Below are 24,044 nucleotides of genomic sequence, written 5' to 3'. Positions count from 1 at the left end.
GGAAAAAAAAGACGGAGGGGGAGTTTGTAGACGGAAAAGGAAACACTGATGGTAAGAGATGGAGATGGCTAATTGGGCTTTCTTTGATTGTTGCGTGTCCCGGCATGCTTTGTCATGCATGTGGCTGCTCCCGAAAACCCAGATTACCCAGTTCTTTGGATTTTCACCAACATTCAACAAAAGTTACAAAACAAACTGTTAAAAAAAAAAAAAAAAGTGTTAGGATGAGTTGGTTCTACTCCTGGATTCATTAGGATTAAGAGAGAAACAACATTTCAGAAACCACATGCCTTTTTCACATGCTGTAGAGAAGCAAACCTTGTTAATAGAGCAGCAGCCATCATTCCCTACAGTCTACCCAGATGCTTATATGATATGAAAAAATGAGAGGCAACCTTTGTGGTTAAAAAAAATATTCAGTTCACAGTGTGACCGCAGTGAATGAAAATAAAATTACTCACTACACTCTTGTTGTGAACATGTGGAGCCTTCCCATTGTCAAGCATTGTCCTATTTTTTACGGGATGGCAAACAGTAATAAGCTGGGAGGTGGGCATCAAATGCTGGTGAGGACAATCACGTATTGTGAACGTCAGCTTCCTCTCACTGTGCCCCTGACCAAACCCAAACTACAGGGCCACCCCTCCCCTTCGCCTACCTCCCCCCACCGCCACCGCCACCGCCACCCCCACCCGGCCCCATGCCTCGAGTTTAAACAACTTTTCTGCTTTGTTGAGATGGCATCTGGTTGCCTATTTTCTTTCCTATCCTTTTATTTCCTGCCATTTTTTCGGAGGCATCTCAAGTTGCAGCGGCTAAAAGGAATGGCAGATGGCTGGAGTAACAGACACTCGGCAGCACAGTGGACACCGGCAGCATCCAGGGCCGCGGCTCACTGGGAGAGGCGGCTGGGCTGTGGATGAAACGCCGGGTGTGTGTGTGTGTGTATTGTGCAGGGCTGTTGAAGGGGCCTGAACGTGCATCCTCAAATCTGCATATGAATATATATTTTTTTTGAAAAAAGGGGGTTTGGCTAAAAATATGGGCGGATACATGGACAGGACAAATTCTGCATTCCCGTATTCTTCTACTCATTCCTACAGTAAACACTTAGACACTAAGAACGAAACGCATCTACTGTAAAAACTCAGAACAGACTGGAGGAAGGCAACCGCCTATTAAAGGGAATAAAGGGAATATACATAGTCAAACAGTGTGGTAAAGTTCACCACCCACTCAACAGACTTCCCTTTTCCTTTAGCAGCCATTAAAACATGCTGCACTAAACCGTCATATTGCTCCCACTGTGGCGCTTAATGACTGTGGTTGCATCAGTTTCTAGATGATGTTCTACGCTGAATGGCCTTATGTAAGAATTAATTTTCCTAGCAAGTTACTAAGTGAAAAAAATAACACAGATCCAGAAGAGGCTAATGTGTCATCATTATCGTCATTACAACCCAGCACCACCGCTCCGTACTCAAGCAAAACTGCCTCACGGTGAGGTTTGCTTCAGATGGAAAGAAGAAGGAAGCGATAGTGAGAGAGAGAGAGAGAGAGAGAGAGGGAGAGAGAGAGAAGGAAAACAAAGAGAGTCTTTAAATGGCCCTGCTATCCCATTGGTCCCCACTGCAGCAGTTCAAACAAGGCTTTAGATGACAAAGACGTCTTCCAGTGCGGCAGGTGTTAGTCTCAGAGTCTGCCCCAGGCAAACAGGCACACTCCAACAGGAGGAAATGAGGAGGGGGTGGAGGGATATTGAGGAGGAAAAAAAAAAAAAAAAAGGAAAGAAAGAAAAGAGAAAAGTGTTTGCTGGGGGAAGAGATAAAGGCGCGCCACATGCAGAAGCGAGGGCCAGAAGTGTAGCCGTATTGTTCATGCTGCTACTTAGTCAGGTGCTAATTGTCCCCACCGTGCATCACTCTCAATTACCAGCCTGGCCTAAACAGTAGGACACCCCCCCCCAAATAAACAGCCTGGTTTCTCTGTCACTTTCCCTTTGTCAGAGCTCTCAGTAAATAAAGCTGGGTTAGTATTGAACGAAAGAGAAGGGGTTGGGAGAAAACAGTCAGGATGTGTGAACGAGCGAAGGGTAGCTAGGCTGCCGGACCAAAACAAGCTTCCGGTCCGACTCGGGGCTTACCTTCGCCACATACAGTATTTGGACCTTTAAGATATTTTTAATCTAAAAGGGAAAAACAGAGTAGAGCATCACATGAGAAAAGCAGTGGACACACACACCGTACCACACCAGCACACAACACAACGCTGCTGAGAGAGCAGTAGTCTGAGCGGTCGGATGGAGGGACATTCAGACAGCGTGTGTGGCGTTGTGGTTAGTTGTCGCTGAAAGGTTTAAAAGTCAGAGGGGTTAACTGATTTGGGCGATGAGTTAATCAACAAGTGCCACTTGTCTGAAGATACCTCGCAGGCCATGATGTCTGATGGTACCTGATAGATTGGTCACTCACAGATTTCAAAAATGGGACCATTTTGAAATCCAGAGTACACGAATGGTGGGCCGTTCACATGGAAACAACAGGCCGAGAAACATTTACCAGAAATGTTACTAGTAGAGAGGGTTAGGGTGAGAGAGTCAAAGATGCTGGGGCACCTCAGGCAGGCATGGGAGCTTTTATGTAGTTTTAGCCAGAGAGGAGAATTGTTTTCACATGTGCAGTTAATCATTTTAAAAAGTGAAGGATCACAACATAACAAAAACACTTAAACACTGAGAAAAGCGCTGCAAGGTGTAACACGGCGAAGTCAAAGCAGTGAGGATGGAGTCTTGGGTCCACATGACAGATGGAGCAGCTCATGCAGGAAGCCATGTTGCTGGACTGAGGTTGCATGATGAGAGTGAGGTTGCATTCAGGATCATGGAGGACAGTGTTATAGAGGATACTGGCAAGCCATGAACATATGGATGAGTGACAGGAGTGAACTCAGGTTAAATGTCTTCTGGCAAACTGGTGACGCGGCAGGGGCGCTTTATTTAGCAAATAGCATGCATTTACAAAAAGGGCTAAATTAAGAGCAACCCCTTAGTTTTTTTGATGATGGTGGATCTCACAGTGACCTAAATGAATGGATTGATGTTAGCGGGATACGGCTGGGCGTCATGCCTAGTGTGGAGGAAGCAGGCAGAGTCTTACAGTCCAGTTTGGCCCAGGGGTACTCCATGTCCCAAACCATCCCCGGCCAACGCCTGCACGCTGTCATGGAGCATGGATGACATGTTAGTGGTAGCAATGGGAGCCAGAGCAGGATGGATGGACAAACACACGCATCAACGCGCGCACACACTCACTCACACGCAGAGACACTCCAGTAAAGACAAAAGGCATGGGAGAGCAGGTAGCACATTTGAGAAGGGTGAGAATGAGGAGCAGTGTCAGGCAGCCATCACAGCCACATTGAAGCTATATGCTCCGGTGAGACACTGGAGAATCAGGCATGACAGACAACAGCAATACAAGATATTAAGATACATTATATACTGTGTACGAGGCCTGAAGCTTAACACATAACACGTTTATAGTTTAACAAAGAGACGAAGAATTTAAAAACAAAAAAGGAAAGAAAAAGATATTCAAATAGTGGAACAATTATTTAAGTGTTAATATGTGAGCATATTTGCTGATTTTCTTTCACAATCAACTTGGAATTTAGGAAATCGGTAATATGCTATTTAGTCCAGATCTGTTGTTGGAAATGGTTCGTTTGCTGAGATGTTCTTGTTATGATCCCTACACTGAAAAGTAAAACGTCAAAACACACAGGAAAGAGAAATATTCTAGCAACATCTTGTATTCAGACTAACAAAATCCATCCTCACACAATGGAAATATTGCAGTGGGCTTGAACAATGCTTCTCCACGTTTTATAAAGATGGACCGACCGGCGGGTCAAAGTCCCCCTTATGTAGAAGGCAATTTGTAAAATTACTCAGCTGTTACAGTGGTTAAGCTACAGGGGAGGGACTGTGTTAAAGTCTCCTACATGGGGCAAGTGCATTGTGGGTAATATACAGATGACCAGACATACACGTGTCCTCACATTTTTCTATTTGTCTGTTGACATGCATAGATTCTGGAGAAATAAAAAGTACTGAGTTACCATAGGAGTGAAGCCTTGCAGACTTCATTATGTTACAGCCACTTGCATTAGTGGCTTCATGTGGGTCATGCTGTGAAACATTACTCTCAGTTCTGGCTAACCTCACTAAGCTTCTTCTCAGAGGCCACAAAGGATTCCATGGTTGAAATAGTCCACAACATCAGCTAAAAGGCATGAAGGACTAAGCTCTGAGCACAATTTTTGGTTTTCTCCTGTGCTCTCAACTTTCCACTCTATATGCCGGTGTATATTCTCACTAAGTTGTTTTTGTGCTGAGGATGAGTGGAGAGATGGGCCGACAGCATAATGTGGCTGACCATCTCTCGCCTGCCTGAATATCACACCTGCTGTCTGGGTATCTGAAGTCCGACACACACATAGACAGGAACATGCCCCCAAATAAATAAATAATAAAAGCTGAGGACAGTTAATTTTCACATGCCCACAAAACAAGATAGAAACACTGCATAGACCCTAAACCACCTTTAAAACACGTAAGCCCTGACAGATTTGAAAATAACAAGACGTCCATGGTGTGGGACTTTGGAGTGCTTTCCGTGTCAAAACAGAACGTGTGTCGGGATCCAATAGAGTGGAAAAGTGCAATCCTGTATTGATTTCAGTGCTGTTGCCGATCGATCAGAGCTGGTACAAGTAGGAAGAACAAGATAAGACACGTTTTCCATTCTATTCATCATGGACTGATAAGAGCGCTGTGCTGACATCCGCGAGCTGCTGTTTGTCGGGCGGATCTCTTAAGTGTTGGTGAATGAGCTCATGAAGACACACACACACAGATACACACAAACATGCACTCTTCCACTGCTGTTTAAAAGGTTGCTTATATTCATAGGAAAGTAATTGCATGGAAAGATGCACGGTGAAAAAAAACAAGAGATGAACAAAGTAGTGTGAGTGGGGCTTGAGGTAGTGGAGAAAGCAGAGTGTTTGAAGTCAGTCGGACAGCGTGAAGAGCCAGGGCCCGTCGTTTGATATTCATCAGTGAGCGTAGGCGTGGAAGAAGAGCGGAGAGAATGGGGAGGTGGAGGAAGAGGAGAAGAAGGGGGCAAGCAGGTGTGTTGTGAAGGAGGAGGAGGAGGGAGTGATATGGAAAAAGAGGTAAGACAAGAAGGGAGAAGAAGGCATGAGAGGAAAATGCGCAAATGAAATGAAGCAGTAATGAGATGAAGAGAGGGTGGAAACAATGTGGAAGAGGACAGAGGAGCAGTGTGGTTCTTTTCTCACCTGTCCCGCTCATTGGATAGCCAGGAGAGGGGGAGAAGACCTGCGATGCAAAGTCTTCAAAGGTCATGACCTCTCTGTGGTTCTGAACAATGGCCTCCAAGTAGAGTGCCCGCTCCTCATAGCTGGTTAGGTATGGTTAAAGGAGAAATACAATGACATGTACAAGAAAGACACAACAAGGCGACAAGTAAAACATTTACCCGTAAATTAACTGACTTATAATCAAATTTCAGAAGAATTTATATACTGCACAGTTTAACAGTTAGTTAATAAGAGCAACAATGTTTTCAGTGATGAACAGCACACACACATGTGAGAGTGAGCTGTGAGAGAGAGGCAGCTTCACTGGGCAGGGCAGCTCCACCATCAGCAACCCGGCCAGAAGCAAAGATGGAACAATCAGCCATGCCACACAGCCCCAAATGTGAATGCGGTCTCCAAAATAATCATAAAAAAAAAAAAAAAGAAAGAAAGAATACATCTCTACTGGCGTGATGCTCAAAACCTCTCCTCTCCCGCCTCTCATCCCTCTCTTCTCTCTAATAGAACCCCTGCTGCAGGCAGCATGTCTAGGACCACCCTCCCCGATGTGCTGCCTGCCACTTCTCCGTGCCATCAGGGGGAAAATTGGAGCCATTTGAAATTCAGAGTGACAAGCAGTGACTGGGGCCTGGGCAGCCAGCATGCAGGATGGATGGCTGGATTGGAAATGAGAAAGCACCAATAAATAAATAAATAAATAAGCCTGCAAAATGGCTGCTGGGTGAGGGTGGAAAACATTCTGATGGCCATTATCATCTCATTATCATAGATATATCGTGCTAAGTCTGTTGTGGAATGGAGGCAAGTGCTGGATAAAATATGGTGTAGGGAACTATTGGACTAAAAAGGTCTGTCTGATGGCATAATGAGTTAAATTCACTGAGATTTAGCAGTGTGTGTGTGTGCATGTTTGAGAATGAGTCTGATTATTCTCAGCTGTCTGTTGTGGCCATGTTTCCTTCGCAGACAAAACCTGACAAATTGCTTGACAAACAGATGCACTCTCAATCTCAAACATACACGGCTCTAGTTACTGAACGCTGACGCCTGCCTCCCCCTCATCTCATTATGTTTGCCAGGGTGGAGTGGCCTCAGCACTGGGCCGTTGCTGAAGCCAAGGCTGTACCAGGCTGAGCTGAGATAGGCTGGACTGGGCCGAGGGGCTCTGGTCTGGGTTAGATAGATAGGACGAGACAGTGACTGGGCAAGCGGCCTGCCGTGGGCACATGCCGCCACAGCAGGGGCCAAGGCAGCCATGACCAATGGCTTTGAGGGGAACCATAGCAAAGCAGGGATGACGGGCACCTGAGCCGGGACACACCAGAGGGTAGTATGGCCAAACTGCTCAGTGAAAAATGAACCAATGGAGAATAAGACAAAGGATAAGGCGAGAGAAGAACTAACTCTATTTTAGGGTCCATGAATATTGTAGTAATATTGTCACGTGATACAGATAAATACTAGCAAGGAGAAAATGTGATATATCTAAATATATATGTATATAAAAAAATGAAAATTTTAAAATAATAATTTGTAAAATAAAAGTTTACTCTGCTTAGTGATTTGTTTTAACATTTGAGAGTCTTGTATGAACAGCCAAGATTTAAAAATGTCAGGACACCACCAAGAAAGGTTTTGAAATAAAAACTCAAATTTCCCACCTTAAGTGGGAAAAGAGAAATATAAATTCAACTGCCTGACAACTAATATACTGTATCTTAATGACCGTCCTTCACACGGTCAGCGTCTCCACTTAAGCGATGCAGAGCAGCCTGACTCAAAGCACGTAAAAGCCCATCCCATGAGCTCTATATCCATCTTCCGGTCATTGCCAGACATGCAACGTCACTGTTTTCTGTCACTTGCTGGAAACAGTTGGACAAAGAGAGGACATCCCAGGCTCTGCTGCCATGGAAACTTGGGTCACAGCGCTGTGTGGCGGGTCACAACCAGGGTTTTGTGGATGACAGATAGAGAGAAAGGATGTTTGTAAAAAGAACAAACTGTGACCAGAGAGGTGATAAGTGGAGGACAGAATATGGGAGGCCTTGATGAAAAGAAATCAGAGAACTTAGAAGGAAGCCGATAAATGAAAAACAAGGAAGGATGGGGAGAGAGAACGGCGGCACAGCGTGGGTCAACAGAGCCATATGGCTGTCCATTATCAGAGATGCAGATGACTGGAGGCCTGTTATTGAGATTCCTAAAGCAAATATTGACTCCAGCTGGAGCAGACGCTCTCTCTGACTCTGACACACGACTCTCCTCCACTACTTCCTTCCGTTGCCCTCTATCCAAGTTATACAAATGGATTACAGCGGGTGAGAAAAAAAAAAAAAAAACGACTTCAAAGAATAAAATGAAGGCGGACAGTGTAGAATTATCAAGAGACGAGAGAAAAAAAGAACAGCAGCATGGGAGAAAGACAGGTGGTGAGGGAGGGGGACTAATAAAAGGTATTTTGGAGATGAGTGAAAGCGAGAGCCGTAATCAGCTCACTTAAGTAAATGTATGATGCTATCTGTGGGTAAAAAAAAAAAAATTGCTGTGCAGAAATCAGACCTGATGCACAGCGAGGAGTAATCTTGCCTTCTCTCTCTTTTGCACTCTCTCATTTTTATGTGTGTCTCTAATTACTAAGCCATGGGCACAGCTTGTTCTCCTGCATATGCACAGATGCTGCTACTACCATGCAGTTACTTAATCAGGAGACACGTCCAGAACAGTGACGCAAAGACCGTGTCCATGTCATGGACACCAAACCTGCTGACATTAACCTACTTTTGGGGAAAACATATACTGCATATACAGCAGGACAAAGATTCAATGTCTGTGCAGCTAGAAAGGTGCATTACAGTATATAAAATATTGTACTTCATAAATTTTTTTTTTACCATAATGTGTTTTGTACCATAAAAAAAATCCCATAAAGCCAGGGATGCAATACAAAGAGGAAATGCAGACAGGTTTACATTTCCACATTTGCACAAATGGACTGCAACTCAAGTCACCCGTGACATAACTGTCATTTACAGCTGAACTGGGCGGACAAGCAAGACAAGTAAGTGTGTGGGAGGGGATGGTGTTGCGCCACTTTGGGAATTTCCAAGGAACCCCTACGTTACAAGCGGCTGCGTTCCCATTAAGGAGACGAGAGGGAAACCAATGTAATGTCTATGGAGCGTGGCAACCACTGGGACAGTAACGAGAGAAAAAAATATCTCCCAGCTCTGAGTTAATGTGAAACAACTTTAGTTAGAGACTCATATCTGAAGACACGGAGGTTATGAGAGTGGAGTGGGAGTGGTAGCTATAAATTGAAAGGCCCAAATCTAATCCATTATCTACAACATTTACACATTTGGGATAATGTGAGTGGATACTGTCCTTTTCACCCTGCCCCCTGAATGCCCTCTCTTTCTTTTGTCATTACTGCTGACAAAGACAATGACTTATGGCTGGCATGTAGCGTCTGAGTGCAGGTGTCTAACCCAAAGACACTTTCTCCACTACTCGTACCTGTGGAGAGATGCACATGTGTATATGGGTCAGCATACGTGTACATGCATATGCATGTGTGGGTGTGTGCACATATGTATACATATGCATGCGTGCTGTCCAGATGGCAGGGGGGTAGCTCTGGGGGAATGGTGGGGGTCAAGCATCTTTGTGGATCAAAGCCAAGGTCAGGGCAGCTGCAGTGGCCCACGTTCAAGGTGAATGGAGGCCTCAGATGGCCGTTCATTAGCAGGCTGCTCCATCCCTGCTGGACCCCATCGGCCAACCGCCACCAACCCTCATCATCATCTCTCTCCCTTTTCTCTCTCCATCCACAGGGACCTGTCCTGAAAATGCCCGTCCACTGGGATCCATTTTGTGCTTTGTGCAACTGCACACACAAACACATGCTCACACATCGGCGTTGTGCATAAGTAGGCACAACACACACATTAACACCCGCCGCCCGCACACGCCGTTCCCCCAGAAGAGCCTAAGCTGACCTCTGAACTGGTGTCTCTCTGGAGAGCAGCATCCTGACCATCGCGCCTGTTCCTCAAACAAAAGTCCTCACGCCACCACTGGCCTCTGACACACACTCAACATCTTTCAAGCACGCAGAGCCTTTAAACACACACAGCCAGCAGGGATGGCAGGATGATTATGCATGAGGACTTCAGAAAGTATTCCTTTGCTAAAGGATGCTGTGAATTTGAACATTTTGCATGCAGTGTTTTCTCACAACCAACAAATGTGTGTGTAGATTTCTTTCTTTTTCCTAGAACGCTGGACTTGAAAACTGCCTTTAACCCCATACTGTTAACATCCAAACTCAGTAATCAGGCAATAAAAGGGTCTTGGTCTGGAGACCCCCCCTTGACTGGAGAAGCCACTGACTGCTGGAGTTTGTGAGTGTTAGTTCTGCAATCTTGCGAGTATGATGAGACCAAAATCTGTTCCGGTGTGAATGCCAAGTGAACAACTGTGATATCAGGTGAGGAAAAGAAAAACTTTAGGATTAGCATCCAAACAGTGAGTTGCCTTAGTCGCAGCATCAATGAAAAGGGGACAGCAGAAGCAGCAGGGACTACATCTAACGGAAAGAGGTTTAAGACCTTGTGCCTTCAAGTAGCCATCCCAAAATAAAAACCTTAAAAATGGTGTAAACAGGTAATACCGACTGCACAAATAAACAACATGCACAACACAGACAGCAATAGACACGCACACAGCTAATCTGTTGATAAGGCAGGGTAGAGGGTGAAGGTCCAGATTAGGCAAAGGAGCATTAGAAAGGATTTTAAGACACCACATGCTGACATTTCACTTCTTAAGCTCCATTGCTATCCATTTCTAAGTGACAGAAGTCGGATGATGCGCACAGGGTGGGTGACTGCCTCCTCCTTTTTTCCAAGATGGCTTTATCATGCCGAGTTTCAAATGGTGCGTCGCCTTGAGCTGAAATCTCTTGGCTTAATTAGGAAGTTTTAATAGTTTAACATAAACACGGAGAAACAGAAGAAAAAATGGGGTCGCGAGCATATATATTTTGATTCTAAGGTAGGCTTTAACACATGGGGCAACTGAATCGAATACCTCCCTCAACTACCCTGACAAACACTGCTTTTGATGGAATGCTAGACTTACACAGACTTTCAGGAGTTGAAAGAAATAAAATCGCCAAATTAAATGGCCATAAAAGGTCTTTGCCACTGCATGGAGACAAAACCACTCCCTATGGTCTTTGGGCCTCAATGGCAGCAGCCAAGGTTAATCCTGTTTGTAGAAGCACTGGTGGTAAAAGGGGCTCTTGTAGTGAAGAGGGACAGTTTAGAAATGAGGTAGAGGGTGCCTCTAGGTGCTTGACCCCCCCTCGTCTCTTAGCCCCACATCTGCCCATTAACCTGGGCCAATCAGCTTGACCTTGGTGAGAAGAGGATCTCAGGAGCAGCTCGCAGTGCCATTGACTCCCAGCAGTCATTTAATTGGCCTGTTAAGAGGGAAGCATTGGGCGGGCCGTGGGTGGGTGCACGGTTGCACTGGGGTGCCAGTACAATCGGGATAAAAAGCAGATGTTGTATTTTGTTGAAAGGCCTAGGACTCCTCCTACTCACATCACATCGTCACTCATTACAGTAATACCAGATATCACACAGATACGCTCCTACTCTAAGGATACAACAGGAGGTGAACTGTCCTCCTTAGCAGAGGGGAAAAAAAAATAAAGATTGGTGGCGCAAAAGCAGACACATCATCAAATCCCTACATATAACCTCTCTGCGCCTGTCATTAGACTGCAGACCAAGGGAAGTATTGCATGATTGCAGGCTGGTGTAACATTAACAGGTTTAATCAAAAAGGGGTCACAGTGCCATCTCCAGGAGGCATTTGTATGGAGAAATAGATTTGACTGCATATAGATGAGTTGTTACTCAATATAGAAAAGGAGATAAGAGGCGGAAAAATGTCAGAAAGGCAGCGGGAAAAGGAAAAAGATTAGAATACACGGGGGAAAAGGTGTGGTTGAGACACAAAAACAAGGGATACAGCTATGGAGAAAGAAGGTGAAGATGGAAGGGGGGGGGGATGTAAAAGAGGAAGGTAGGATGGAAAAGAGGAAGGAAAGAAAGAGAGATAAAGCAGAGCAGGTGTTGATTGGAGAGAGGCTGGGCGGTGAGTGCCAGTGGTACCTGTTGTCACAGCGAGGGCTGAGGTGTGAAGCTCGTCTCAGCACAGGCCCTCAGAGGTGTGAGGTGATTACGGGAAAAACGGGGAAGAAGGCAGGGACATTTAGACGGAGAGACACAGGGAGAAAGAAAGATAGGGACAGAGATAGTGAATGTGGCAATAAAGCTGGCTGCAGGAATAATGGCAGAGTGGGAAAGAACAACAGATTGAGATGGATAAAGTGAGAGGTGTATGACAGAAACCAGCCAGTAGGGTGTATGTGTGTGTCCCGCTCCCATTTTATATAGCAGCTACTCAAACCTTGGTGTCTCATTAAACAGCTTTTTTGCTGTAGACAGCTGTAGCAGCAGAACAGAAAACGCCTGAATGTGTCACAGATGCATTATGATGAATGGAGGTGTTTGTGTGTCCATTTTCTGGGAGAGCAAAGACGCCGACAACATCAGATGCTCCAGAGGAATAGTTGGTTTCAGAGAGTTTTAACAAGTAGCCTAATTAGTAGGTCCAGGAAACTGGAGCTTGGGAGCCCCAAAGGAGTCGGGTCAAACAGTAAGCCCAGGTTAATGACACCTCCTGAGGGGTAAGTTTCCCACAGCAAGAGCTCTCTAAGCTCCAACCTCCACACCTTTCTACCGTCCATCTGGCATTCAGACAGCGGCATGGGGAGTTATGGCTGTGACATCACTGCTAACCTGTGACATCATCACTGCCCATCAGTGATTTCACACGGTTTTGCCACAGCTGCAGACAAAATCTGATGTCTGCAAGCTGGCATGACCGGGTTATTTACGAGCTGACTGGTGGAAGTAGTCACCCATTTTCTCAAGTCTCTGGCAGCCCACCATTCCTCTGGGGGACACTAAAAATCGATTTCTGCTCCACAACAAATCATGAGAGCAGCACCTACACCAAGGTCAAAGCTGACCCCTTAACTATGTTAGAAGCGACTGATTGTTAGGGGTTCACGGAATATAAATGGTAAAGCAACAAGTCATCTTCACACTCCACACAAGTGACACCGGATAGCCACAAGATACCTGGTGACATCATAATTTGTTGTAGCATGGTTTGTCCAACACAACATGACTGCCATCAAAGCCTACTGGGCTTGTGTATTCAGATGAGCGGAGTCTGTAACCAATCTCTTTTTCAAAGGACTCTGGCCTCCATTGATGAGTCCTAACACAGCGGCCTTAGATGTGAAACACAAAGGATCGACATGATTAATCAAACACAGACCCATTATAGCCAGACAGTCACACAGGCCTCCACTGTGTATTAACAGAAAGTCATAATAAGATGAGCTACAAAAGGCTGATAGGGATGAAGATTAACAGATACAGTTCCGTGAGTGGCTGGGTGAGAGTTCTCTGAAGGTCCCCTTTGTCAGTGATGATGGCCAGAGTGACATGAATGTCTGAGCCCTCTGGAAACATTATTAGGTCAGGACAAAGGTGGGCATCTTATGAGCTATCTGGGTTGAATATGTGTCATATTTCTTCTTCAGTTCCTGAAATTTGAATTGTTTAGAGGCGAGGCAGGCAACAACAGCATCTATCTGATCTCAATTTGAACTTTTAATAAAAAGTCAAAGATGAAACTGGGAAGGGCATGCTGAACCTAGACTGTGATTGAAAGCCATCGGACTACTCACGAGGCTTTTCACCTCTTCTCTCTTCCAACTTTTATGATGAAATCTGTAGTGAGATAATTATTATCAGGGTGCAAACTCACACTTGGGTTCTTCCCACCTGTGCCAAGCTCAAAGCATAACAGCAGTACCCTGATGTTTTATAATCTATTTGACACATCAAGAAAACCATTCTGACACTTAAATCGCAAGAGTAGTGTGCCCATCCTGGGTCATGCCAAATGACTCTGATTTTAACCCTGCGATAACACTGCTCAGACAAGCACTGATGAAATATTAAAACGCAATGAACAGAGGCTTCTGCAATTTTAATGATGCTTGTGGCATGTGCAACAGAATAACTGTGATGCATTAACGCCAAGCATCTCTGTCTATTTCCCCGCCATGACATGTTACTCATACAGTCTCTTGTTCCTCCATTGCCCTCTCTATGAAAGGTTCATTGGACCAATTAGGCAGCCTGGCCATGTGCAAAATGCCCGGCATTTAGCGAGAATGATAATGATTAGCACTAGGTTACATATGATAAAACCTGTGGCAAACGCACAGAGCAGGGTTAGTTACTAAGGGACAAGAGTGATTTCATTTGCCCTCGTATTAGCATTTTGGACATATTTCAATCAATATCATCCATTGTTATTACAATGAAATATGGACTGCTATCTAAATATTACATACTACACTGCTGGGCCAATTATATGGCAAAATTGTGCTTATATCAATGGAGGATGCTAATTGCAAAACAAATGTTTTGTGCAGTTTTACGATGCAAGGAGCACGTTTTGTCAATTAATCTTTAACAGATAAAACTTTGTCTTTCGCAGTCTGAATACAAGTATGCCTGTAATTAATGTACTGAGTAGGCAGGGGCCTGGGACCTAGTCAGGAATGAGGCCCAGCCCTGTACCTGTTATAGTTGTAATGGATGCAGAGGATAGCAAAGGGAGATGTATGTATGTAGAGACACATAAGCATGCAGACAGAGAGAAACCCATACACAAAACCTTGGGCTAAAAAGAAAATAGACTTCTGTGTTGGCAACAGCTTTTTCCTAATCCTCGCCCCTGGGCTATATTGTGCAGTCAAGCAGGCTATTACATGGCAACAATTAGGGGGGCTGGAGCCCAACACCTGGTCGTCTCCTATTCTGGCCCTTCAGTGGCAGCTGACTGTACAGTCTCACAGCCAGGTGGCCCTCCTTCAATGACATTAGCTAGTCACTCCAGGGTTAATCAGGAGCCTGCCATCATCCAGTGGGCATGCATGGAGCCCTATTCAGATTGGACGCTTTTATAGGAGAAAGGGATGATGGAGACAATGTTGTTATAAAAACTTGTTCAACTGAAGATCTCTGTCAGAGACCCCACATAAATAAAATGAACTTGGGGGAGGGGTTCGGGCCCCTTGGATTCATGGCCTAACTTCGATGCACTGTCTTGATTGGCTACGGCGAAGCTCGCAGCACGTCAACTGTGCATCCTGCAGATTATAATGGACCTTTTCATGGGTGGACAAAAACAGATGGAGGAGCGGGAAGTGCTATACATCCACGCAGACGGGTGACGATGCGGGGGAGGGGGAGGGAAACTGGATTTTGTCAAAGTCGGCACATACAAAAACAAGTGGGTGTAGCTAGAGTAGCCCCAGCTATATCTGCCTGCACAAAGCCCCATTCCAAAGCCCCCTGGCTTGGAGATCTGAGGGTAAATAACACTCATTAGAATAACAAAAGCTATAGATTTGTACCCAAATCAGCTAGAGTCTCATCAATAGTAATTAGAAGCTATACATAACTAATGAAGATGTGCATGCTACATTAAACAAAGGTACCGAAAACTGTTGTGTATCTAAACATAGAGCGTTGGATAAGTGGATGTCTGCAGCACAAAGCTTTTGTAACATTTTAACCAAAACAAAAAGAACATGCAGATACAATGTGTGATTACAATGAAAATGATAATTGTTGTCATTGTGAATCCTCGTTTTAATGGCACAGTTTATGCCAAAAAAAATTAAGAGGATCCCACTACCAGGGGGTGCTGTGCGTGCTTCTACAACTAGCAATACTTTGTCGTTGCTCGACATCACACTAAGTATTATTACAGCCTGTGGTAGCGGAGAGACATGGGAAGATTTGATATTTGTTACTGCTTCTCTTTCAGCCACAGCCTCCACTTGACAATGATACGCAGACTGTCAGTATTAACACATCAAAGGTTGCTTTCTGTAAGAAGAGGCAGACAATGCACAGCGATGCACACTTAAATGTTTTGTTTTTGTTATTGCTTTGTTTTCCTTGCCTGTCTGTCAATGCAGAAAATTCCATTTAGTGCAAAAATGCAAATGCTGTGAGGCACAAGGACATCCTCTGAATGAGAACAATGGCCACAGGCCAGCAGAGGAGCAGACACTGCCTTTGAACCATTTAAAGAGGCATTAATGTGCAACTTATAAATAATCAACTAATTCCTTCTTAAAACAGCCAATTAAGTCTGCAACATTAAAAGCGATGCAGCCTTGTGTTAAAAAAAAAAGAAGAAAAAAAAAAAAAGACCAATCCAAGTCTTTGAACAAAAACCAGAACTGAAAATTTAATGGCCATTTAGGGACAAAGACAGCCAATAATGTCACAAGGTGTCTTCACAAGAGTCCACAAAAACCCAGGGCCACATCAGAGACCAAGAGATTCCAGCGGAGAACGATGAGTGACATTTCACTGACATTTCCCAGCAGCATTCAATGTGGGGCTGTCTCAAGACGGCGTCAGAAATATCTATGGATATGCTTGAATGTGAGACAGGCGTTAAGGGATGCGGGTTCTTTCAGGGGACGGCCTCAGCTCTGGGGCCGGTGATGAGGAGCCTGGGCCTTGGGAGATTGAATGGTAATCACTGGAGCACAGATAATGGATGATTGAAGGCTCTTTCTACGCCGCTGTTGGATTTCAATATCAGAGAGACCCTAGAATTGGGATTCTTATCAGGGGCGGTGTGTCAAACAAAGGAGAGCTGAGCGTGAAATATGGGGTCCAACTCAGGCACACGACCATGGCGATTAGCACAAGGATAAAAAAGGCCGCACAAACAAAAGAGGGCAGCTTTAGCTGGACAAAAGGCTGTCCACTGCCTTGTAGCAAGAGACACGGAAGGAAGAGGGGACATAAAGGAGAGGAGAGACTACTTGGTGGTAAAAGGAGGACAGGACAAGAGTTTTGCTGAGACGGCTGGAAGATGAATAGTGACAGAGCCAACTGTTAAAGAGTGTTCCAGATTCCCTGCTTCTGAAGAGGAATAATGGACCAGCAGGGATGAAATGCAATATACCCCGCCTCAAAGCCATTCATACATGCCCAAACAAACACACATCATCATTCACGTACGCACAAGCACACACGGTGGCACGAGGCTTCACATCGCTGCCAAGTCCATCACAAAAAAACAAAACAAAAAACAACAAAATTATTCCCATTTATCCCCAGATTCCAAGCACCGCAGCTTGCCAGGAAAGCTCATTAACCCTCCCTTAAAGAACCCTGAGACAAAAGAAGGGAAAACAAAACATAACTAATCAATGAGAACGCACCCATTGAGGAGGGAGGGGAGGCAAGAACATGCATCCATTTGGATAACCTGAGAGGGCTAACAGCTTTTGCTTTAGTGTTGCGCGGGCTAGCTGTGGGGTGGAAAAAGAAAGTTCATTAATTAAACAGGGCTAGGGGTAACAGATGGAATGGCTAGCTGGATGCTAATCACTTAAAGCAGACAGACAGTTTTTAACACCCGAGCTAGAAGCAACATCAATCACAATGAATATGTCTTCTCAACGGCAATGCAGTCACCACTAGGTCCAGTGGTGACATCGGGGTCAGGGTATCTAGTCAGGGGTCTAATAACAAATTAGCAAGACAGCAATTTCACTTTTTGTATTTCAAAAGATCCTAATGCGTGCTAAGATCCAAGCCCACAGCCATTCCCTTACATATTAGTAGTCGAATTTGAGATGAATACTCACTGTTAGGCCTTCACGGTCAAGCTTATGCAGACTATAATAAATGTAATTCTAATGTAATGTGAATCATGCTACCATTTGTGATGGTTCAATCTGCGGGATTTGCTCTATTAATTCTTAAATTAGGAGAAATGGCAGACTTTTCTCTAGAAGCAGCAGTATGACAAGATTTTCTTTTCTTTTTTTTTTTTAAACAGACAAAGAAATCATTTGTAAAGATTTCCTTCCTCCTGCTACAGAATCAAATAAGCAAAAATGTAATGCCATCATTTCTCTATAGTATTCTGAAGAGTGTCAGTAGAAAAGGTGTCTTGGAAATTTTCTCCAAGTTCTGACTGATTATTTGTTTTTCACGTTCACTAAGCAACAAATTGAATAAATTTGATTTTTAAACCCTTTGCACTTTGTAAATACATTTTACAGGAATATAAATATGCCCAAATGCAGGAAATACTCATATGGCCTTATACTGAAATACTGTAGACCAAGCAGTTGCAAAAAAATCCATAAAACCCTTTAGACAACTGTAACAATCTTGTTATGCAAGATTACACATACATCAATCCTGAGTTGGAGATGGGACACAGAGAAGGTGATTCCACACAAAATTGGCTTTCACTTTGCAGCTCACAAACAGACAGATGTCAGACATGAATGCATAACAGACGGCGAGAGAAGAGGAGGGGCATGAGGGTGGGGGTTCAAGTTTAAAAATACACAGAGCATGACATTCTTTGGGTTACATTAGGCTTTGCAGCTTTTGCTGTTGATTGCTGAAAATCTAAAAACTCTGTGGTTTCTTATTCTTTTATGTGGGGTGTAAAAACAGTTCCAGCTCCCTGACTCTCTATAATGGCCCATTAAGAGTTTACAATTAAATGTAGGGAAGTAAATCAATGTGAGGATATGCTAGACTAACATTAAAAGAAACACATAAAAACACAACACTATTCTTCTATGTCCATGTAGTAAGACATAGTACACATGGTGCACGCAGATGCATAAACACATCATAACACACAGAGCATGGCGGTTTAATAATACCACAGGCACAACTATATATAGACAGCTCAGGATATATATGTAAACAAAAACTGTAACACACCAACAGGCACAACAGTTTGACACCAGCCGTGTGTGTACGCTACCCTAGGCGGGGTTCTGGGTCCCTGCTGTTGGCCGTCTGGTTCCATGCCTGCTCTACCTGTGTTTAAAGGGGGCGGACCCCATGAAGCTCAGAGCCCAGAGTGAAGGCTGGGCTGGGCTGGGCTGGGCCCCCAGGGCTTTCAGGGTGTGGGTGCCATGCAGTGGACGCCTTTTGTTATAGGCTGGGTGGCAAGAGGAGGAGGAACTGAAATGGGGGGAGTGGAGAAAAAAAAAATGAGTAATGCTATGAGTCATTCTGCATTAGCAGCAGGAGAGGGAGACAGGGAGAGGGGGGAGTAGATGAGAGGGGGAGAAGGGAGAGAATACTTTTGCATGTTGTATGAAGCTAGACGCCATATGCCATCCGAGCTGGGCTGCCTCCTGAGTCAGGGCTCTTGGTTTGACAGGCCTGTGCTTGCCCCCTCCACACACCCCCCAGCTGCCCCCCTTCTTCCCCAACTAACACCCTCCTCCCTCTAGGCCTGCCGAGGCTCAGGCAATGGGCTTGGCAATTGCTTTGGTTGTGCATGGACTGCGCTCTGTTCATTTGTGTGCGTGTGTGTATTGGGGTGGGGGGTGGTGGTGGGGGGCTACTCAGTGATCTGAACACATCGGACATTGTCGTGAGTCCCGGCAGGAACAGCTGGTCAGCTGGAGAGTGGGGTGGGAGGGGGCAGGGATAAGGAGGGAGAAGAGATGGGAGGCAGTGCGCTACACTGATAATGGGATTAGGTTAAAACATTCAGTGGGGGAGAGACCCCTCCTCTCTTTGTAGCCCCCCAAATACTGCGTAAACTATCATCCACCCTATCAAAGCCAGTGCCAGCCTCCGCCCAAACTACCCTTGCCAACATCAAGGAGGGATACTTCAACTCAAAACTGTCCCCTTCTTCAACCCCCAACCACAAACTCACCCAGCAGCCAACCGTCCCAACTAAAGGCTTGCATCCAGAAACACAAAACACTTCTAGACTTATTAAAAATCATGCAACAAATCAACAAGTGACTGACTCCCTCAGATATTACTGTACATTACGAATCACTTGTGGCTGGTCATTGCTGTTTTAAATGAACAGGAAGTTGGCTAGTTACACTCACATCAGCTCAGACCATTACATGAATCCAGTATAGTGTATAATGACTAGCTTGGCGTCTCGCTGTGCCCAGTCAAGCACTGTGTTCCACAGTGATATAGACTGCTGAGTATTATCCATGAGACTGCCGACGGTTATGGCACAACAGCTGGCAAATTAGACCTATCAACGATGCTAAATAATTCATGTGAGACAACACTAACATGGCAGATCCTATTCATGACACCCTATCATGCATACAGGCGCACTTTCATCTCCGCTAGGTGAAGAATCTTACAGTATACAAAAGACCACGCTGCTGTCACACAAAGACACGGTGAGAGCGGGACAATAACTTGCCCAGAAGGGGTGTGAGAATATGTCATTGACAATGCAGTGACTGTAATAATTATGATGCCGTCTGGGGATGCAGAAACAGCACACAAAGGAGTGCATACAGGATATCCATTATGTTTTCAGTATGCATCCTTTAAAAATATGTACATTTCATTTTGGCCAATGGAGCTGGGAGACTGTAGATATGCTCGCACCAGTGAGGGAACATGACAGACTTCGGCAGCTTTCAGAGTTCCACTGAAAGGATCAAGCCTCCCTCTCTTCTTTCTGCTATTGCAGGAAGACACACACACACTCACTCACACACACGCCACCTAAAAGCCTGGCTCGCATGACTGGCGATGGGCAGAAACAGATTATGGTTATTGATCGCTGCCTGGAGATGGATCTCTGTGTGCGCGTGTGTGTGTGTGTGTTTGCTTGTGTGGCAGAGCAGAGGATGGGGACTGAGGGTAGTGTGCAAAAGCTATTGATTCTGTCCAGTAGGGAGGCTATGTCTCTGAATCAAGGTCAGTTTCGTATTGTCTCACCTATTAGTAACTTGCCATCTCCTCAAAACACACACACACACACACACACACACACACAGATTGTACCTTTAACAATACCCCCATCACAAAGAGTGATGGACGGCACATCAAACTCAAGTGCTTGTTGAAGAGAGAAATGAATCCCACCTTCTGGATGAAGACATTATTCTATAGTGACAGTATGAAGGATCTTCATCGTCCAGTAAATGGCACCGGACAACGGGGTGGGTTCAGGTGACACAAACAAAACATTGTGTCCTAAATTTGGGCTGTAATGTGATTCTCATCAATAACAGCTCTAAATGACATTCACTTATGCAACTATGAATCAATAAAAAACAATCGTGGTTTACATAAAATCTAAGTTGTTTTAGATTGAACATTTTGTGGTCATAATTATTCTAAATGCGGCAGTGAAGGTTGGACAAGTTGCAGACAACACACTTAGAACACAAAGCCAGACCAGCTGCATTTTCTGTCAGACATATAAATAATAAATGATACATTATGAGTTGTCTGTAAGAGGGTTGTGATATGAGGCCTATGAGGCCAAGGTTGTGTCCTGACAGAAATTGACACAAATCTGAACTGACGCTGACGACTATACACGACACAAGAACGCACATCCAGCTGCACAGATTTCACAAATCAGAGAGAGAAGAAAAAGGAGAGAGGGAGAGTCATATCACATGATGGGAGAAAGATAGAAACATCGCAAGGGGTAGTATTCATCTGAAAAACACTCCTGTGGCCTATCTGTGTGTATTTTCTGAAAATGTTGCTGGTGGTCATTTTTCAATATCAAATCCTATTAGCTTGAGAGATCCTGTGAGCGTTGCAGCAGACTGCTGGAGTCCTCTCGAGCCTTGTGACGGAGCGAGAGAGGGGGCTGCAGAGCCATACTGGCCTTTTATCTGGACACACGGGGGTCATATAGCTTCTCTTTGAAGAAATATTCAACTAATTACCTTGGAGAGTGGCCTCACAGGCAGAGAGCAGGCTGTGGATTGTTAAGGCATTGTGAAGGGATAAACTAAGGATGAGGATTTTCATCTTGCACAAAAAACACACATCCCAGAAAAAAAAGGTTGGGTCATTGTTCCAACCTGTGAAAGATAAAGAGCTGCATATCGTGAGAAGATGGAAAAACTGAAACGACTAGAGTGGGAAAAGTGCAAAAAGGCTTGACTAGCAAATCCAATGATCAAAGCATATACAAGAGTAACGTCACCTGCCACTCAAGACATTGTGTCATTTATGGCTCATGCCACTGCTGGACGTTGTGCCACTCAGGGCACTCACTGAGAGCAAGTCACTCAAAGACTTTCCTTTCTAGGTTTCACGTGACAACGGACATTTTGGCTATTCATTAGTTTATGCATAGACTCTATCCTCACAAGCTCTCTAGGAAGACAGACCAACAGCAGACAGACATGCAGATACTCATTTTGGCAGTGTGCTTTGCCTGGCACATTCATTCATCTCCTCTCTTGGAGTGCGTAAGGCCTGGCATCCTATCAGTGCCAGAACTCCAGAGGCAGCGCTTATCTCCTCTCATAGATCATGCCTTTGTGCTGAATGCTTTTCTGCTAAGGAATGCCAGGTGAGGTTTTTGTGGCCCAGCACAGGCCTGTTACTGCCACCCCCTCCACCCACCCACCCACCCAGACTCCCTCAGTCCCCGAGGCTCACAGAGGCAGACCGGCCTGTGGCTGGCCCCCCTCTGGCACAGAGAGTCACACTGGGGCTAATTCACTTGGCGTCGGGTAACAGACATCTGTCACTCAGGATGCCCCCAGGGACACACAGACAAGGCCTGATATTGGGGTGTGGGGGCCAGGCAATGTGATGCACTGTGAAACGCATACAGACAGACGCATACTTACACACACCCGACGCAGTGTGGGCCGCGGCATAATTAACGCCCGAAAGCCTTTGTTGTAAATGACTATGATACATGGACTTGATAATACTTTTGAAAATAACAAGTTTTTGAAATATGCCGTTGTTTTAAAAACAATAGATACTAGTCTTACAACAGATGAAACCTCCTTGGGGGAGGTTTCTATAGCAACCGCCAGAGGGGCAGCGTGGTTCTGGTGAGGCGGTGCTGTACATGCTGTCCGAGGAGGAGTGGGGCGTTAAGGGAGATCAGGTTTCCCCCTCCAGGGGCCATCCCGACTCTGCCCCCACCATCTCACCCCCACCCCCCATCCCCCAACTCTGTGCTGCTGGCATTCACATGCTAATTCATCTCCATTGGTAATTACACTCTCTTTAAACCAACTGACAACTACAGCTGGAGTCAGGCTCTTAACGGCACACTGTTGGATGGATGGGTGGAGGGATGAGAGCGAGTGTGTGTGCTTCTGCCTGTATGCACTTGTATGCATTTGTTGATGATGCTTCTATTTTTGCTCTCCTTTCCCTCCATAAAACAGTACTGATAGATGATGACACATTATCTGTACTCCTACCCAAAACAGCCCCATAACCTCCCATGTTGCTCCGGGCTGTGAAACAGGCCCAGCATAATAGCTGTATGTAAATCAAGTAGCCCATAAAGATCAGTGTCAGCACTCAGCTGTGTACACCGGCTATCGTGACAAGCACGCCACATGTCTCAATGAATTTACCCGACTGGGGTGCTGGTTGTGCAGAAAATATAAGCTTGGTGATGTTGATCTAAAGGAATCATCATAGAAACACTGCAAAATGAACATTCATAAACTTAATCATCTCATCTGTTTCATTAATCAGCGGTGGAGGTTTTGAAATTGTTGCATTCCTCTTATGAGACGTGCCTCTACGAGATAACTGATATAAATACATGAATGACGCAGAAGGCTCCAGGAGTAAAGGATACAAGCTCTGGTAGAGAGTCAGCCGGGACTTGACAGCTCTGCTGGCATTGATACAGGTGGCCCGTACTAAACTTGGCAGCAGTGTCCCAGTGACGATGGCGCCATCAAACAGAGGCCCAAAGAAAGGAACCTGAGGAGGAAAAAAATGTTAAAAGAAAAAGAAAAGCAGTCTTTAAAACACACTGATTCTAAGTTCATTTGATCGGGGTGCCATCATTTTATAAATACGTGTTCAAAAATAATAGAGGCTTGATTAAAGATCTTTTTGTTCTGTTTTTTTCTTTTTTTTGACGGTTCTTCCATCTGTTTAGGGCAAGGGTTCAAGTTGAAATTAGATTTTACCTAACTTTGCATGACAAGCACACATATCTAATGTGAATCAATGTTAGGTAAATGAAATTAAAATGACAATCAATACCATACAATGCCCTCATATTGAGCTACTGAGCAAATACAAAGGGGCAATATGAATTTTAGCTACAGCGTGAGTGTGTGTGGCTACACGCGTCTGTTCATGCATATTGGAGGGGGGCCCTTAATCACTGAAGCTCAATAGTCATTGACCTGGAAGTTGACGTGAATGTCAAAGTCTTTCCAAAAGGTCCTGCTGTCTTCGACTTGGCAGTTCGGGGAGTATAATGAGCAGTCAAATTAAACAATAAATGCATTTTAAACAGAAATGATACTGACCAATTAACTTAATCTCACGCAAGAACACCAGTGTGGCACTATGTGAACTAATACCACACATCAGAGTAGATTGTAGATTCTTTCAGTTGGAAAAAAATAAAATAAAATACAAAGCTTTCAATTAATATTTTGT

General features: G+C 44.8%; 1 protein-coding gene across 4 annotated transcripts in view; it reads right to left on the bottom strand.

The window, feature by feature from the left end:
• The window catches only part of ralgapa2 (Ral GTPase activating protein catalytic subunit alpha 2), an 89,173-nt gene that overhangs the window by 2,854 nt on the left and 62,275 nt on the right, over nt 1–24,044 (bottom strand). For 3 of the 4 annotated variants that reach the window (XM_084569665.1, XM_084569666.1, XM_084569668.1), the window contains 2 exons: nt 23,224–23,351; nt 5,365–5,486 (listed from right to left, as the gene is read on the bottom strand). In XM_084569665.1, the coding sequence (XP_084425791.1) occupies nt 5,365–5,486; nt 23,224–23,351 (250 nt within the window). Of the gene's footprint in view, nt 1–2,143; nt 2,186–5,364; nt 5,487–23,223; nt 23,352–24,044 lie in introns of all 4 variants that reach the window. The other variant, XM_084569667.1, reaches the window with a different exon arrangement.

Source organism: Chelon labrosus, assembly GCF_963514085.1.
Source record: "Chelon labrosus genome assembly, chromosome: 20".
Classification (NCBI taxonomy): Eukaryota; Metazoa; Chordata; class Actinopteri; order Mugiliformes; family Mugilidae; genus Chelon; species Chelon labrosus.
Note: the sequence above shows the minus strand (reverse complement) of the source record. Positions and strands in the feature narration are given on the sequence as shown.